This window comes from Cylas formicarius, unplaced genomic scaffold, assembly GCF_029955315.1.
Source record: "Cylas formicarius isolate icCylForm1 unplaced genomic scaffold, icCylForm1.1 PGA_scaffold_7__23_contigs__length_41026272, whole genome shotgun sequence".
Taxonomy (NCBI): Eukaryota; Metazoa; Arthropoda; class Insecta; order Coleoptera; family Brentidae; genus Cylas; species Cylas formicarius.
In genome coordinates, this window is record NW_026844352.1 from 16,427,592 (window position 1) to 16,445,035 (window position 17,444).

General features: G+C 34.0%; 2 protein-coding genes across 3 annotated transcripts in view; both read right to left on the bottom strand.

Moving 5' to 3' along the window:
* LOC132705355 (ATP-binding cassette sub-family C member 10) overlaps positions 1 to 17,444 on the bottom strand; it is a 91,029-nt gene that overhangs the window by 5,417 nt on the left and 68,168 nt on the right. The window contains exons 12-19 of one of the 2 annotated variants that reach the window (XM_060675894.1): positions 10,777 to 11,279; positions 10,596 to 10,728; positions 10,370 to 10,543; positions 7,758 to 7,964; positions 2,686 to 2,908; positions 2,259 to 2,450; positions 1,958 to 2,201; positions 747 to 991 (exon numbers count right to left, since the gene is read on the bottom strand). In XM_060675894.1, the coding sequence (XP_060531877.1) occupies positions 747 to 991; positions 1,958 to 2,201; positions 2,259 to 2,450; positions 2,686 to 2,908; positions 7,758 to 7,964; positions 10,370 to 10,543; positions 10,596 to 10,728; positions 10,777 to 11,279 (1,921 nt within the window). Of the gene's footprint in view, positions 1 to 746; positions 992 to 1,957; positions 2,202 to 2,254; positions 2,451 to 2,685; positions 2,909 to 7,757; positions 7,965 to 10,369; positions 10,544 to 10,595; positions 10,729 to 10,776; positions 11,280 to 17,444 lie in introns of those variants that run through there. The other variant, XM_060675895.1, reaches the window with a different exon arrangement.
* LOC132705360 (uncharacterized) lies at positions 12,345 to 15,553 on the bottom strand. The gene is made up of 3 exons (XM_060675908.1): positions 13,905 to 15,553; positions 13,016 to 13,263; positions 12,345 to 12,959 (listed from the first exon to the last, which is right to left on the bottom strand). Exons 1-3 carry the CDS (start codon positions 14,174 to 14,176, stop codon positions 12,778 to 12,780), a joined length of 702 nt encoding a protein of 233 aa, XP_060531891.1. The 5' UTR covers positions 14,177 to 15,553; the 3' UTR covers positions 12,345 to 12,777.

Genomic DNA, 17,444 nt, shown 5'->3' on the forward strand with positions numbered 1-17,444 from the left:
AGTAGCAAGCAAGAAAGTTTTAGTTAAGCTATAAAGAAGCTAACAGAATGATTGGCAAGTTCGATTCAACAACAATTGACGTAGGAGGAACAGTATAATAGCAGCCTGCGGAAGCTTTTTTGAAAAATTACTGTGAAGTATTTTCGTTTTTCGACAGGTATTAGACGTAACTAGTGCTCTACCACTTATTGTGTTATTGTTTGGGTTTGTTTCAAGTATGTTATGGAACTGAGTGTACACCTGTCGAAAATGACACAGTATTATTATTTTGTTATTAATATTTTTATTACTATAAACACAAAAATCGGACCTAACGATTTTTCCATTTTCAGAAAACAGGAACATTAAAAAATTCTACAATTCTGCACTAATTCAACAACAGTTCTATCAATAAAATAAGCAACTAGTAGTAGGGCTACTATTGTTCTGTGACCTCCGGGAGTAATCTTGAAACAATTTCACTAACCAGCCAGAGAATATTTGATTTTTTCACACCCAAAAGCTTATGAGACTTGGCAGAATCTTACTATCGTTATCCATATCGTTAATTTTTGGGGACTACAGAGAGAACACTTGTTTTATAAATATTTTTAGGTTAGCTTAAGCTATAATTCTAAATATTTCGAACATCAAAAATAATTGTATACTAATTAAAAATAGTCATTTATTTAATCTTGCCTTTCCTTAACAATCAAATCATCGTAAAAATATGACAACCGCGCGAATCACAATGGACGAAAACCTACATGACGTCTTGGTTGACCAAGCTGTAAAAGTGTGACGAAGAGTCCGACATGAGGGTATCCGGAGTGTCGAATTCTACCACGGAACCGCCCCTCATCACGAGCACCCGATCGGAGTCCAGGATAGTTTGCACCCTGTGCGCGATAGTGATAACGGTGCTTTTCCTAAAGGCCAACCTTAATGTTCGTTGAATTTGCATGTCGGTCTCTCGGTCCACGTTCGCCGTAGCTTCGTCAATGCATAATATCTGAAATGTCACTTTTCAGGAGTCCAACCAAATGTACGGTAGACGATTTGAACCAGAAAATATTCGAATATTCTTAACACGACATAACATCATTACTGTTGCATGTCCAGCTAATTTTTTCACTCAGCAAGAACTACTACGCAAAACTCAATGCTCATTGTTTTAATGAGACCCATCACAGAAAATCAATTTGTATTGTGAAAAAGTTAATTGTTGCATTAATGATGGATACTGAAGGCTTTTTAAGACAGTTTTTTAATTTCGTGTTTTAAATACTTTTTGTAGGAAATATTACGAAAACCTAGACTGTTTACACTAATACAATCTGGCAGCTCTATAGAGAGTGTCCCAAATGTTTGAGAGAAATGAATAAATTTCAAAAAATCACTTTTTTAGAGTTAATTATATAATAAACTTAAACATTAAACTTATTATTAACTGTACTTAACCGCTGAAATTATAGATGTAAATAAAAAACCTATATTTCGTTTTGGGACTATTCTTCCAAGTCTTAATTAGTGGATTTAACATCAATACAGGAATGTTCACAGACTATAACTTTCCGGTAGCTGTTGGGAAAGATCTTTCTTCAAAACGGCTAGGGTTTTTGAATTTTTTGCTGAGAAAAGGATTAGCGCTTTATATAAATGAAAAAAATATTATTAGCTTTTCCATCAAGACCAGCTGAAGACCATCATGAAGGCATGAATGTTAATGTCCTTGAAGACTACTTCAAACAAATGTCAGATCCTATTCGTCCTGGGTATGTGTAGTAATCGATAATGACAACTATGTGCCACTTAAGAAAATCCGAATAATTACCCACGACTACATGGAAAAAAGGTCTCATACATTGAATGTAATATTTTAATGTAATATATATTCGGGCATTGCTCTATTAAGACATTCTAAAAATATTTAATAAATTTCCGCTAATTTGGGAAAATTAGAGAAAATCGTCCTTACTTTCGCGTTGTGCAGTACGGCTCTGGCTAGGCAAACGAGCTGCCGCTGCCCGACTGAAAAATTGATTCCGCCCCCATCGATTTTGTTATGTAGGCCGCCCAGGTTTTTGATCGATGCTTCCAGATTCACTTTATACAGGGCTCTCCATATCTCGTCGTCCTTAAATTCCCCCAGGGGATCCAGATTTTCGCGGATGGACCCACTAAATAGAAAAGGGTCTTGAGGAATGCAAAACATCCGAGACCTGAAAAAATTAAAATTTTAATTCCCGAAAATAGGGTTGATCGATTTTCACACCCGCCTCAGTGCCGTTATTGAAATCGAATTGATGTTGACAGAGTCGATACTGATCTCTCCCGATGTAATTTCTGCCATACGGAATAAGGCGGCTACCAGGGTACTTTTACCAGATCCGGTTCTACCCACAATACCCACTTTTTCGCAGGGTCTGGTCTCGAACGTCACTCCTAGCAATGAAGGTGCCAGTTTTTGCCTACAACAAAATACCCAACAGCATTTGATAGCTGTTTTTTACCACTGATTTGGATTACCCCGATGCTAATATGATTATGGAACATGTACCATATTTTGGTAATATTAGTATTTTAGTTCTGCAGTTAGTAAAAAAATCCCATGACCATAATGTATAGTTCTTTTAATTTAAAAGTAAAAGAATTACGAAAACTCGTTACACTAAAATGGGGTAAACATATCGATATAATACACACCTATACTTGAGAACGACGTTGTTGAACCCGACAACACCCTGATTGGGCCAGCCGTATGGTGGATCGATGGCAAAGTACGTGCTTTCCAGAGGAATTTCGTTAATATACTGATTGATGCGTTCGACGGCGATCATCTCGCGTTCTGTTTCAGTGAACGCGCTCACCACTCCACTTAAAAGACCAGTTATCGTCAGAGCATACGATATAGCTAAACCTATTAGACCTGGAAAGCGACAAGAAGTTCTTAGGAGTATTTATTTATTTATTAACAGTACACAAAAAACGGGGATAGTGGGTTAATGTGTAGGTGAGGTATTGCTTAGATGGACATATGCTTCACAATTTAGATCAAACTCGAAAGACAGCCTGTACATCGTTCGATTATACCTTACCAATTACTGGTATTTTTCGTATTAGTGGTAACGAATGCAACCGGTTCGCTTCGGAATACGCTACAGTCGCTTATAGTAGTTCCATACATCAGCAACTAAATTTACGCCTTATGAACTAATATTAGGGCATACAGCATCTCGGGACCCACAAGAATGACTAAATAGTACGTTCTTTTTTGAATACGTTAATAATCATTGAACTAAACTTCAATCTTTATACGAATAGGTTGCCGAAAATCAAGAAGGACAAAAAGAAAATGTTTTAGAACGTCACAATACTAAAATACCGGAACAATTCCAGTTTAAAATAGGGCAAAATGTTTATAAAAGTAACGATAGAAGAAATAAAAAAGAAAATAATTTTAAAGTACCTTTCGAAATTGTTGAAATTCTACCAAATAATAAAGTCAAAATAAAAAATAATAAAAATAAAACGGAAACAATACATATAAAACAACTAAGGGATCCTGTTTCTGTTACAGATTCCTCCTTTTCTACTGCGGATTGATGGTAGAACAAAGATACTCAAAATTTCATAGTTGAAAATAATCCCTTTAAGTTAGGTAACGCACAAAAATAAATTCAAGACTGGAAACTAGTTTAAATTTTCGATATAACCAATCTTATTAAAGAATATCATCATTTATCTAACTCAGCGAAAAAATTAAGAGAAACTTAATAATAGTGCATACTTGGAATCTCACAAATAAATCCTCAATATTCTATAGAAAAACGTAGAGAAAAACGTAGAATTACAAATGGTCTAGGTTCTATTTTTAAAGTTATAACTGGCATCAAAATAAAATTAAAACTTTAATCAGATTTCTATCCTAGATAATTCAATTAACGGATTTAACGAAACAATTAGTTCATTGGCACATAATCAAATTGTGCTAGAAATTAAGTTATTACTAATAGCAGATAGGATTAAGAAAACAGATATCCATAATATTGATACTTTAAATTTTTTGATTATAGAAATCGTAAGTTCGCAACTTGTGACTCAATATCAAACTATTCTGCAAATTTTGGAAAATTTGGAAACATCAGTAACATTCTCTAAGCTAAGTAGATTGCATACCTAATACTTTAATTGAACCACATGACTTGATAGACGAGATGAAAACAATCGAAAAGACGAACTAAAAATAATAAATTACCATTTGAATGTAAACTTGAAGATATACTTCTTTTTGAAAAAGTAAGCAATATAAAGGATTATTCAAAACTAAATAAAGTAACTTTTATTATTGAAATCCCGTTAACAGAAAATGAAAACCATAATTACTTCCAACACAACCTGTAAAGAAATTAGTGAAGTGAATTTATTCATCCATCCAACAATAAATTTCTAATAGTGCCTCCAAAAAAAACTGTTAGCGTTCAAACGTGCGGCAGAGAACGAGAAAGTATTCCCCTAGAAGGTCCGGAATTGGTGCCAGAGTGCCAAATAAAGTTGGAAGGAGCCGTTATAAAAATTTATGAAGAATCGAAGATACGACATAAAAATATTGAACTCCCGTCGATAAACTTTACAGTCTTAGAAATGGAAAAACCGACTTATCTTAGACGATATGAACACGATTCGAGCCGCCCTTAGGTTACAGACTCAAGAGCTCAAAGAGTTAACCAACCCTATCAAAATAAGAAATGTCAGCATCTGGATTATATTTTGCTGTTATGCTAGTTACAGGGTTATTGTCTTTAAAAAGAAGGATCATACAAAGGTTAAAGATGAAGGAATACCCGATGGATTTTGTTCACGCCCTTCAGTAGCGATAATTTTGAGACCAAAATTCAGTTCTGTTCTTAATTTCAGTCAGTAAACTTCCTTTTTGTTGTAACAAAGCTGATCACGCAGCCCGGTTTAATTTGCGACACGTGATTTTAAAAACCATTTGAATGGACACCGTCTCAATAGCATTTTTTAATTAGTTCGCTCTCAACATCTGTCAAGTCAATTCCCTACGACTTGTCGGCAATTTTATTTTGAATTTACATTGCTTTAAAAACAGATAAAACGTTGGAATCTAGAGGGTACATTGACATTCTCAAAAGGAAACGTATACGTAAAAAAAGAATACTAAATCGCATAGAAAACTTTGTAAAAAATTGCGAAACTATTGAAAATGTAAATGAATTCATTGTGAGGGAGTTACAACTAAATAAAGCTTCCGATTCTTATGTAACGGTTCAAGACGAGATTGAGGAGCTGGAGGAATCGCAGGAAGCGGATAGAGTTGATATTTATACCCGATTTTATTTGCTCTCTGCAAAAATTCGTTCGCACATTACCACATTTGAACATTTCCACTTTCTCAGGCAAATTTGAAGATTTTCCCGCATTCATTGATCCTTTTTCAGCGCTGATTGACAAAACCAATTCTCTTTCTGGCATACCATACAGAAATTGAAAGAAAACTGAAGCTTTAGATTTAGTCAGCAGTCTCTCGGTTACGAACGGAAATTACTAAGTAGCATGGGACATGCTAACAAAACGGTTTAATAGGGAATTGGTAATTATTAACGCCCACTTACAAGGTTAATATAATATAAATTCAATAATACAAATTCAAAAATTTCAAATTCGAATGTTTTTATTGCAAAGTGAAAAATCAAATTATGCAAATGCAAATTATAACAGCATTAAATTTGACATGTCCGTCAACGGAATAGTAAACAAAACAAGTCAAGTTACTAAAGCAGTAAGCTTAAAAATTTGCTCTTCGAGGAAAGATTTTTTACGAACTTGTGCTATTTTAGACAAAATCACATCTGTTCTTCCTCACGTCCAAGTTAATTCAAATCAAATAAACATTCCACCAAATGTATATCTAGCAGACAATCAATTTCACTGCCCTTCTCATATTGACATTCTTATAGACGCAGATCTATACTACGACTTAATGGCTCCTGGAGTTATTAACCTTGGAAACACTCCAAAACACACGTCTGGGGGTTGTCGGTGTACCGACTCCAATACAAAACCTTTCTGCTAAATCACTGGTGAACATAGCTCTATTCACCCCGACACCTGATTGTAATGAATAACTTCCTAAATTTTGGAAATGAGAGGAATACCCTCAGAAAACATTGTTGTCTCTAGAAGACAAGCAATGCGAATCCATATTTAGCAAAACAACACGGCAATTGTCTGACGGCACATTTCAAGTAAATTTACCCTTTCAGAGCGAAACTGCCCCGTCCCGTCTAGGTAATTTATTCGAATTCGCTAAGCAGCGTTTTCTCTTTTTGGAAAATGGTTTCTAAGAGATCAATGCTATGGTAATTCACCACAAAAATATTGTTTGCCTCATCATTGTGTCACAAAAGAAGGAAATGAGACAACTGGTCTCAGAGTCGTAATGGATGCGTCGATGAAAACATCTTCTACGGTACCAAACCATCACCCAACTTAGCTACCAAATGCTTCAAAATAAATAAGAACTAAAAGTTCAGATTTTCACGTATATATTTTGACATGAAAATTGTTTCACACCGTGTCTTTATAAAATGTTGTTGGTGTTGTCGAAACAATTGTCATGTCAAAATATATAATTTCGTGAAAATCTGAACTTTAGTTCTTATTTATTTTGATAAATGGATTTTCATCAAGTAAAAGCCACCTCAGTTCAATTTTTACCACATGCTTAGTCAAGCTACCTGAAGACAACTCGCATATTTTCCCACTTGCATCTAAGGCCATTCTGTATCAGTGCTATGTAGAAGATATTTTGTCTGGCAGTGATTTCAAAACTGAACTACTTAAGCTTCGATCTGAGCTTATACAATTGTTACAATCAGCAGGGTTTAGTTTGCATAAATGGCATTAAAATTATCACGATCTTCACGATCAGGCGTGAATGAATTGCAAAATATTATCATAAAGGATGCGACAACTAAAGTTCTTGGCTTGTCATACAATTGAAGATAATTTTAATATCACTGGCCCATCGTCTTTAAAATTATTACCAATAACAAAAAGGCAGGTGTTATACCAGTTGGCTCAAATGTTTGATCCTTTCGATTTTATTAGCCCAGTAGTTATAATCGCAAAAATATTTATGCAGAAAATTTGGTTGAAAAGGCTAAACTGGGACGATGAGCTAACCCATGATTTAAAAATTGCTTGGGAATCATTCTCACAAAATCTTAACCAAATTCCAAAATTGAAAATTTCTAGAAGGTTTCATAATTCAAAGGAATACAAAAAGGTAGAAATTCGTGAATTTTCAGGTGCCTCTCTTGCTGTTTACGGTGCAGTACTGTATTTAAGTACAATCTACCACAACCAAACAGTCTGCTCGAACATTATTTGTTCTAAGTCCCGAGTAGTACATTTGTACATTGTACTTTGCCCCTGTTAAAACTCTGTTGTGCGTTAAAACATGCGTGCTAAAAGAGTCAAGTCAAAGGTTTGAATGTGTTTCTTTGGACAGACTCACAGGTCGTTTCTCCTGGCTGAACGATTCGACATTTCGATGGACAACAGAGCTTCAAAGTGTATTTCGCGTATTTTTGAAATAAACGGTTAAAAAAAACAATTTGGTCACTGTCAGTATTACCGCTGAGTTGTAACGATAAGTTTATGGAAGAAAGGTTCATCAAATTACGACCCGCACAATTGCAGCACTAAACCTGCATTTAAAAGATCACTGGTGAATTGAAATAGTTACATACCTGGATCGGCTATATCGTACTGATGTTGAATCACCGCTATGAAACTGACGCCGGTGACGATGACCACGCCGATAAATTGCAATCTCAGTCCCAGCCAACGAGAGGCAGCCTGGCTCGCGAACTGAGCTTTTATGTTGAAATCCACAAAATCTTTATTTTCGCGTTCGAACCTCTGACCGGCCCTCATCGCGTTTATCGTCGGCAAACCTAAACAATTGTTCAACCAGATATTGAAAACCGAGGACAAAACCACCTAAAAAATACTTATCTTCTTATATTGGGAAATGCGAGGAACTATGAAGATTTAGGTCACTTAGGTGAGAGATACGAATTACTTTGGCTCATAATAGAGAGAAAAGGGCAGGGAAAAGATGAGTAAGAAGACGCCAAAATGAGTGGCTAAAAGACTTAAGAAGGTGATTTTACCGTTCGACTACTGAAATTTTTCATCCTGTAGTTTTCAAAACTAGAATTGCTATTTGAATCGTCAACCTTCGTAAAGCAAGGCCATGAATATAAAGAGGCGGGGGAACATACAGGAAATAAAGCGGAAATCCTTGAGAGTAATATTGGATTTTCATTCGAGCCGTCAGAATTGACAAATGTCAAAATATCGTCGGTGTTTAAAACCTATCGAAAACATCCGATTGCGCTTAAACCCAATTAATAATAAAGCTGACGTTTTAAAGTGACAGAGCGCAAGCTTGAACAGTGATAATTGGGTATGGGGCTGAGGTGGCTTTTACTTGATGAAAATCCATTTAACACAACTAAATTAGAAAAAAAAAATGTTCCGATTTTGACAGTTGTTTAATGATTTATGACAGCTGTTTCGACAACACTGTGCCTTTATCAAATGTAGATTTTCACAGTTATTTAATGATTTATAACAGCTGTTTTGGCAACACCGCACCTTTATCAAATGTATTTGATAAAGGCTCGGTGCTGCCGAAACAGCTCTCATAAATAGTCAAATACCTTTGAAAATCTTAAAATTTTTTGTTCTAATTTAATTGCGATAATTGTTTACAATTGTTATTATCTACGTGGAAAGACTGTTGCATTTTATACAGAGAATTTCTCAAAAACAAAAGTAAAGAAGGCGTGAGTGACAGTTATAATACTTTAAATACTTAACATAAGTTAAAATAATAAATATCAATTTGTCTACAATATCCATTTTCATCTGTATTACGGATTAGCTAAATAGATTTATTTTTTAGAAGTGTCATTAAAATAATCGAAGATAAATAGAATTATAAGAATAAATAAGTAAATATTTTAAGCAAGCAGAAGATGAGTTAGCAATTTCAAAACTTTCATCAGGAAGAAACTCTCGTGGTCTTTACCAAATAAAGAACAAAAAACACAACATGGGAAATCTAGAATGTACAGATACGGTGAAATATAAGGAAATATGAGAAAATATTTGGGCGATACCAGGAAATGCGTGGAAATACAAGAAATAAGCAGAAATATTTGGATAATCCTAGGAAAAGCGGGTATAATACAGAAAAATACGGGAAATATTTTGCAAATACGAAGAAATACGTTGAAAATACGGAAAAATATTTGGGTAAAACTATGAAACACAGGGAAATATGAGAAAATATTTGTTGAATACGAGGACATTCGGGAAGATATAGGAAATAATGGTAAAATATTTAGGCAATACGATGAAGTGCGCGGAAGTATGGAAAAATAAGGGAAAGTATTTGGGTAATATCAGGAGAGATGGGGAAATATGCTGAAATACTGTGAAATACTGTGGTAATGCGTTAAAAGTCGTATTTGAGTAAAATGATAAAATGCAGGAAAATATGGAAAAATATTTGGGTATTACTAGAAAATGCAAAATAACATAGGAAAGTACGCGGCAATATAGGGAAATACTTTGAAATACGTATAAGTAATAAGACGGAATATGGTAAAATATTTTAGTACTACAGGTCAATGTGGATAATTATTTGGGTAATATCAGGAAATGCGGTGTAACACAGGAAAGTATTTGCTTGGGTAATAAGAGAAAATATAGGGAAAGAAGGGGTAATACGATGAAATACATTTGCTAATATGATAAAATACGGAGAAATATAGAAAATATTTTAGTAGTATGATGAAATACGGGTAAATATACGGAAAAACGGGAAAATATTTCAATACAACGATAAAATACAGGGAAATAATATTTGGGTTATACGAGAAAATACGGGAAAAAGTAAAGAAATTCGGTGAAATGTTGAGGTAATACGAAAATATGCGGAAACAGGGAAATACCGGAAAATATTTAAGGGATAAGAAAAAATATAGAGAAATATGGGGAAAAATTTCGGTTATACAATGAAATACCGGAAAACATTTGAATAATACGATGAAATATAGTGAAATACGGAGAAATACTCAAATAATATGATGAATTACACAGAAATATAGGGCAATATGTGAAAATATTTATAAGAGAAAATATAGGAAAATACAGGGAAATATTGCAGTTATGAAGTACTGGAAGTTATTTGAGTAATATGAGGAAATACGGGAAAATATAGAGAAATGTTTTTGCATTTCCTGATTTCCTTCTCACCGAAAACTTATGGCGACCTGCTGAAACGTACCTTGCAGGGTTTCGTTAAAGTGACTGTATACGGGCGATAAGGTTACGCTGGTGATCCTCTTTAATTCTCTGGACGTCAATCGGTAATAGTTTTGCAGCCACTGGTAGATCGGCACTAGCGGCACCAAGAAAAGGCAAATCCACGGAAGTCCATAGACGGTGATTACGATCGATCCTGTGTACCGAACAATCGCTGAAGCGAACACTAATTTTTTTAGTATGCTCACCTAAAAGACCGAACGTCTGTGCCAGTAAAATATTCAGTATGAAAGGTAACGAATCGTCCACCGTGTAAGTATCGCTGGAAAACCTGTTCAGTATCCTTCCCAAGGGAGTAACGTCGAAAAACATCGCTTTGGCCTACGAAAGCACTTTCAACACAGTCCTGATTTCAATAAACAGTCTTACCCTAATCATAGACCTCAGAAGGAGTCTGTGAAACTTCGCGGCTGCCACGATTCCACCGTAAGCGAAAAGGAAGGCTCTTAACAGGGTAAACAAAGTGTTTACAACCGCGAAACCGACATAGACCTTTAAATAAGAATTCACGTCGTAACCTTGCGAGTTGTTGGTACTGTTTGAGTTCGACTCCGCGTTTGTTACCCAATGAGCCAACCACCAATCGGTTACGTTCCGTGAGGTTTGCATCAAAACAACCGACAACAATATAGATAAACTCAGCAGATGACTTATTTCTTTCCAGTAGGAATAATACACGCCGAGATCTAGATTACCGGTTTCCCTGGTTTCGAGAGCTAAGACGCTGTCTTCATCCGTCCCTTCCAAAGTATCACCAGTGGTGGTTGTTTTGGGGAACCGATTCGCCAACAAAGACTGATCGACGTCGTTTCCCAGTTCTGCATCAACCGCAATACTGACGTCGAGTTCGTTTAACACATCAACAGGTTTGCCTGGAAATCGTGGACAGGAATAGAATATGTCGTAACTTGACGTTTCGTTAAAAGGTAACGGATGTGTGGTGTGGGTGGTATTTATAAGAAACCATAGCTTTTCTAAAAGATTTTATAGCTTTATAAAAAAACACGAGCGTTAAAAGTTTTGTAAGACATTTTATAATGTTGCGTACAAAACGTTTTCGTTACTTAACAAGTAAAACAAAAAGAATGTTATAAAACTTATAGCACGATAACTTTTTCATGTAGAAGGACGCCGCTATATTTTCGGGTTTTGATGTTTAAAAATATTACATGCTAGGAAAAATTCGCAAAAAGGAAATATAGCAGCAGCTTTTATAGAAAATGCGATGAAACCTGCGGAAGTCTAAGAGAAAAAGATTATAATTAAGATGGAATTCTTAATTAGATTCAAGACAATATAATATTGGCAAATACCAAAATATAGTATTGCTCTGCTAAATATTTGAAGATATTTGTGGGCACGACTTATACGTCGGTTGTTGACGAATCGAACTTGCAGAGCTTAGCAAATTATCCTGTTAGAATCTGTGAACAAATCGCCACCCTTCGCAACGGGCTATATATATATATATATATATATATATATATATATATATATATATATATATATATATATATATATATATATATATATATATATATATATACAATACGTCATATACACCTCCGGGCGAGGCGAATGCGATTTTTGGGAGGCCAATACGTATACGTACGTGTATAAGACGTTTTTTCAAGTTTTTTCAATAATATAGGTTGTAGGAAGTCATCTCGCCAATTTTCGACTGGAGGCCACTAGGTATGTTACATACGTACAGATATATAACCGGGTTCACGAATTCCACACTTGAGGGCGCCATCGGTATATACGGCATATACAGTTTTTTGAGTCTGCTAGTTGCTAGTTGGCAACATGGTACAGAGGTAAATAGGTATATCGTATCATGTACGGAAGCGTATAAGTATGTATTTTGTGCGGAGGCTGATTTGTATACTCATATATGTATACTATACACAAAGCTGCCGTCGTGCCCATATTAGTTTAAAAGCAACTAAATCAGTATATAAACAAATTGCTTTTCCAATACGGGAAACTTGAAATTAAATTGTTTTATTAGCATCTAGTGACTACCCAATACTGGGTAAGGGTAAGAAGAAAAAAAGAAAATTTCTGTTGAAGAATTTTTAATAATATGGTGGTTTACAGAAACAGAAACAAAACCGCAAAGAAAGGACTGCCTACTCGAATGTACGCAAGCTTAAAAAGTTATCAATAGAGTCCAAGTTGTACCCATTTATTTGACAAAATATGTTATTTCCTTGAGGATATACAAATTAAAGTAAAATGCAATGGTAATAAGAACATAATGTTAACAAAAACATACATCAAAAAACACTACCTTTCGTAGACAACAACTGTAAAAATTAATAATAAACGATATTTTCTTGAAAACTATTTTTGACGGTACGCATTTTAAACATAAGTTTTAATGCGAATACATCCTTTTTCTTTTAACAAAGAGGGATACTGTTCAATTAGTTCTAAGCACTCATGCTTCTTGGGTGCAATTTTCTTTTTAATGTTAATTTTGAAGTGTTTTAACACTATATTAGCTTGGTTTTCGGTCCAAGAACTTCTTCCGGTATCCTTTGAACCTAAAACAGTACGAACATAGATATTGATCAATAGAAAATTTGAAATTAATTCCAACGTTTTTTGTTCCCTAACGTTTTTTCATCCGTTGATGATGACGGCTGCTCAGTAAAAGGTAAAGGGTTCTCTTCAACTGGGGTGCATACATCCCCACTGGCAGATTCACAGTCAGATTCGACGCATTCGATTTCTGGGTTTATATTAATTTCATTTAAAGATTTTCCCTTATACTCTGCTCCACACCCTTTATCCATCATTATTAGTAGCTTGGAAATTTTTGCCGTTTGATAAAGGTCTTGCGGCAGTCTAAAATAATATCTTATATTTAACAATACGTGATATACAATATATTACATAATGATATTAGTAGCTATGGTTATTATTATTACTGTGAGTGTAATAATTACCATGGGAATTGTCTACTCTAGTTTTTTCTACGACTTAAGTAGTTAACACTGGAACTTTCGCCGAATGTCGGAAAGTCAGATTCAGCTTTAAGCGGCCTATTCTACGTCAAATACACTGAATTTGCGCCGAATAACGTATTTTCCTTTCACTCAGCGAGAAGGATAGACCTACCTTTAAAGTAAAGGCTACGTAATTCTGGGCTTATTGATAGAAAAAAGTTGTTATTATTGCATATTTTTTGTACTTCCACATCAATAATCTAACTTTTGTCTCTTCTATTTTCAATTGACGCAGTTTTAAGTCCTAACTCCACATGGGTAGATAAAGGTTTTAAAAATAAACGAAGTTTATTTCAAAATTATATTTCTAAATGGAAATATAGTTTCAGGTTATTTTTGAATCCTATGTCAATAAGCATTGAATTGCGTACAGTTTACTTAATAGGTAGATCCGTTCTCCGTACAAGTAAACTATATTTGGGAAACGCTATTAGCGATTAAGTGTAACAATTTACGGGAAAAGCCCTTTATACAACTTACTTGTAAAATTCATTGTGGGTTTTTTCGGTATGACCCATAAAAGTGGCAAATTGTTCAGCTTCTTCCGGACTTAACCTTACAATTTGCATTACGGTTGCTATTTGTTTTCGTAACTTATTGGACGTCAGTTGACGTGGAAATTCCAAATCTGCTCTTTGCGCATATTTTCTTATTGCGACATCTGCTCTTGGCGAGTGATTACTATCTGGATAAGCAAATAAATATTTGTTGTCCAGCGAAATAAAATTGGTTTTTAGTCTGATTTCAATCATTAGGTTTATGTAGTCTTGAATGTCTCGTGGGAATAATATTATTACTGGCCGGTTGCCTTTTCCACCAGTAACCACCCTTTTATAATTTTTTTGTTAAAATTTTTTCCGATTCCGTCAAAGCATTTAAACACTCATCTTGATTAATAGAAGAAAAGTTGCGAAGATATGTATCGAGGTTAGTGTATTGACATCGCCGATACGCTTTCTATTATAAAGAATTGTTAACATTAGGCACACATCAGTTAAAATTCTGTATTCTTTTTTATTATTTGTGTCGTTTTTCATATCAGCAGCAGCTTTATTTCCACATTGAATCACAAAATCTTTAAATTTTAATATATCTTTAGTTAGCGGTAGTATGGCTGGTTTATTCCATTTAGTTTCACTCATAGTTTTGAAAGCTAGGCTACTAATCTCTGTAGTCCACTGCGAAGCAATGAGATCTCGAAAGCGTTTTACTTCTTTTATTTTCATTTCGGGATCAGTACACTTTATGGATGGATCTTTTTTTAGTATTAGACGAATTAACAATTCGCCTGCTTGCTTAAGTGTTGTTCCTATGTGAGCTGATAAACTAGGTGCCCTATATGTTTTACTGGCAGGATCATATCCACCAATTCTCTTAGCCGACTCTACCACAAGATCGAATAACACAGGATCCATTAGGTCTATCAGGGTGAAGCGACCATTTTCACTTTTTATATTTCTGATGTCTATAAGAAGTTTAGCAAGTTCGCGCATTTTATTCGAACACACTAACCTCATCTGTTTTCTATTATGTTTTTTGAGATATTGCTCCCCAAAATGACAAATTAGTGGATCAGTTTTTCAGCTTTCATAATATTAAACACTTCTTCTTTCGCGCGCAATCTGTGCAATGTATTATTTTCGTCAATAGCAGATGCAATTAATGTTTAGGATGCAGAAAGCTGATTTTCTTTTTTAAACTTCTCATTAATATTTGCCGATAAACAATTTTTGCGATGCCGACTTAAAATTTTTTTGATATAAATTCCCTTGCAATGTGCACAAGGGTAGTATTCTTGGGCAGGTTTGTTGTTGGTTCGGTATATTGGTTTAACAGCACCTTTCAGAAAGTCCTCAAAGTGTCCTGCGTTCCGTAGCAGTGAAATAACCTTCTTTCTTTGTTTACTTTGTTTTGGATATGATAAAAATTCGCGAACTTCCTTTTCGTCTATATGATTTCTTTCCAAATGTCTTTCAAAGTTAGTAACTTCAAACCGACAAAATTTTCACGTAACTTTCTTCTTTTTACCGCCAAAGGCATTCGTTACCTGAAACATTTAATCACGAAAAAATTGCCTGTAAACAATAAATTCATATTATCTATTTTTTGACGCTATTTAAAAAATGTGTATCTTTATGTAGAATACGCGGGTAAAACAATAAAAAAAAGTTATATTTACTTTTTTAATTGACTGCGGAAGACTTTCCATCCTATTACTCATGGGTTGCAAAATAGATGAAGACTTTGTGGAAGCAACTTTTGTCTCTCAGCTCATCAACGTTTATTATATTTTGAGCATTACGGGTACCCAATAAGAAATTTCCACGATCTTCGTCGTCAAACATCGTTGGCTTAAACATTTACTTAATATAAAACAGCTTGTTGACCTGTGGGTGCTTGTACTTGATACAAATCTCTCCAATAAGCACAAAAAGTTTTTCACAAATACATATTTATTAAAATATGATAGCTGTTACTACAAGACCGTGTCTTTATCAAATCTAATATAATTTTCAACTTTTTGAGACAGTATAAAAAATGTAAATAGCTTGAAATGTGTGCCCAATATTGATATTGATTGACGCTCCATAAAACGTAGTAATGAGGATAAAAGCGCTAATAAAAATAAATAAGAAATTGGATTTTGGAATATTAGATTTTACTAGCTACAATTCAAGAATTTTAAAGACATTTTATATATTGCCTTAATAAGTAGAAAATAAACCTATTAGAAGCTCTGGAGATGTATTGGCTTATTAACAAATTAAATTTGAAAAATACTAATTTAAACACATACAATAGCAGTAATCAAAATTAACATTTAATTGACAATTTTATTATCGTATATACGTGGTAAATGCACGAAACGTTTTTATTAATAACATAATCTAAATAAATTTTTGTTCTTATTTATTTTGTTAAATCTATTTGTTATTTAAATGCTCATATGATATTATGCCCTATTATTTTGAGTAAAAAATTTAACTGAAAATTGGCAGTTAAAAAAGTGTGTAAAATAATACAAAAGTTATATTTACTTTTTGATTTAACTGCGCCAGACTTTCATTCTGATTAGTTACGGGTTGCAAAATAAATAAACTTGTAGAAGGAACCATATTATCTGCTGTGACTTCATCAACCCGCATGGCATCTCGAGCATTATAGGTGTCCGAAGTATGATTGTTAACCTGTTCCTGTAATGTTTCTAAATTTGTTGTAGATTCAGGATTTAATTGATCCCCCTGATCTAACCAGTAATGAACTTTTGTAGTTGGAGCTTGTAAATTTTCACCGGAGATCGTATACAACAACGGACTCTGTTTGGGTAAATCCATAAACGTGTTGCTTGTACACGAGCAGTTGTATTGACTGGTTGGTTGCTTTTAAAAAGAAATGATATACTAAATTTACTAAACATGATATGCGATAATGTTAAATTTAAGAATAAGTTTTAAAATAGGTTAGGATATGTCCCTGATTTCTTCATAAAACAAGAAATTTTAAATGGGTATATATATTTTGAGTCGGTAATGCCCGAACAGTTCTAACTGCTAATATATCATTTTCTAAGTTATAGAACCCATTAAAAAAGGATTTACTTGTAAATAGAGTTCTTAGTCTAACAATACATATTACAATTATTGTATGCAATAGATTCTATTAAAAAGAAATAAAACTAAAGTGTATTTAAGAACAAAATGACAATATTAATAAACCACCAAAAACTTTTTAGGTTTTTTTTCGTTTTTTTTCTCAATAGTTCAACAATTTAAAATCAACCATTGAATAAAATAAAATCATAATAAAAAAATCAGGTTGGGATCAGGCTTAGCCCTTACAAGTAAAGAAATAATAAAAAAAAAAACGGAAAATAATATTGTGCACGCTATCTGGTACATCTGATACAATATGCGAAAATAAAGAAAACCTACCGATAGGCTTCTCTTTATATTTTGCCAGTTCCACCAAAAATTGTCCTCTACTTCGCAGAGAGCTAAAATACGAATCAAAATATTTAAT

What these genes read in the sequence shown, in the direction of transcription:
- LOC132705360 (XM_060675908.1), bottom strand. Translation starts at nt 14,176, where the DNA reads ATGATTGAAATCAGACTAAAAACCAATTTTATTTCGCTGGACAACAAA. An exon ending in ACCCACAATGAATTTTACAA is followed by an intron (nt 13,264 to 13,904) that starts GTAAGTTGTATA and finishes ATATTATTTTAG; the next exon opens with ACTGCCGCAAGACCTTTATC. An exon ending in AACGTTAGGGAACAAAAAAC is followed by an intron (nt 12,960 to 13,015) that starts GTTGGAATTAAT and finishes GTACTGTTTTAG; the next exon opens with GTTCAAAGGATACCGGAAGA.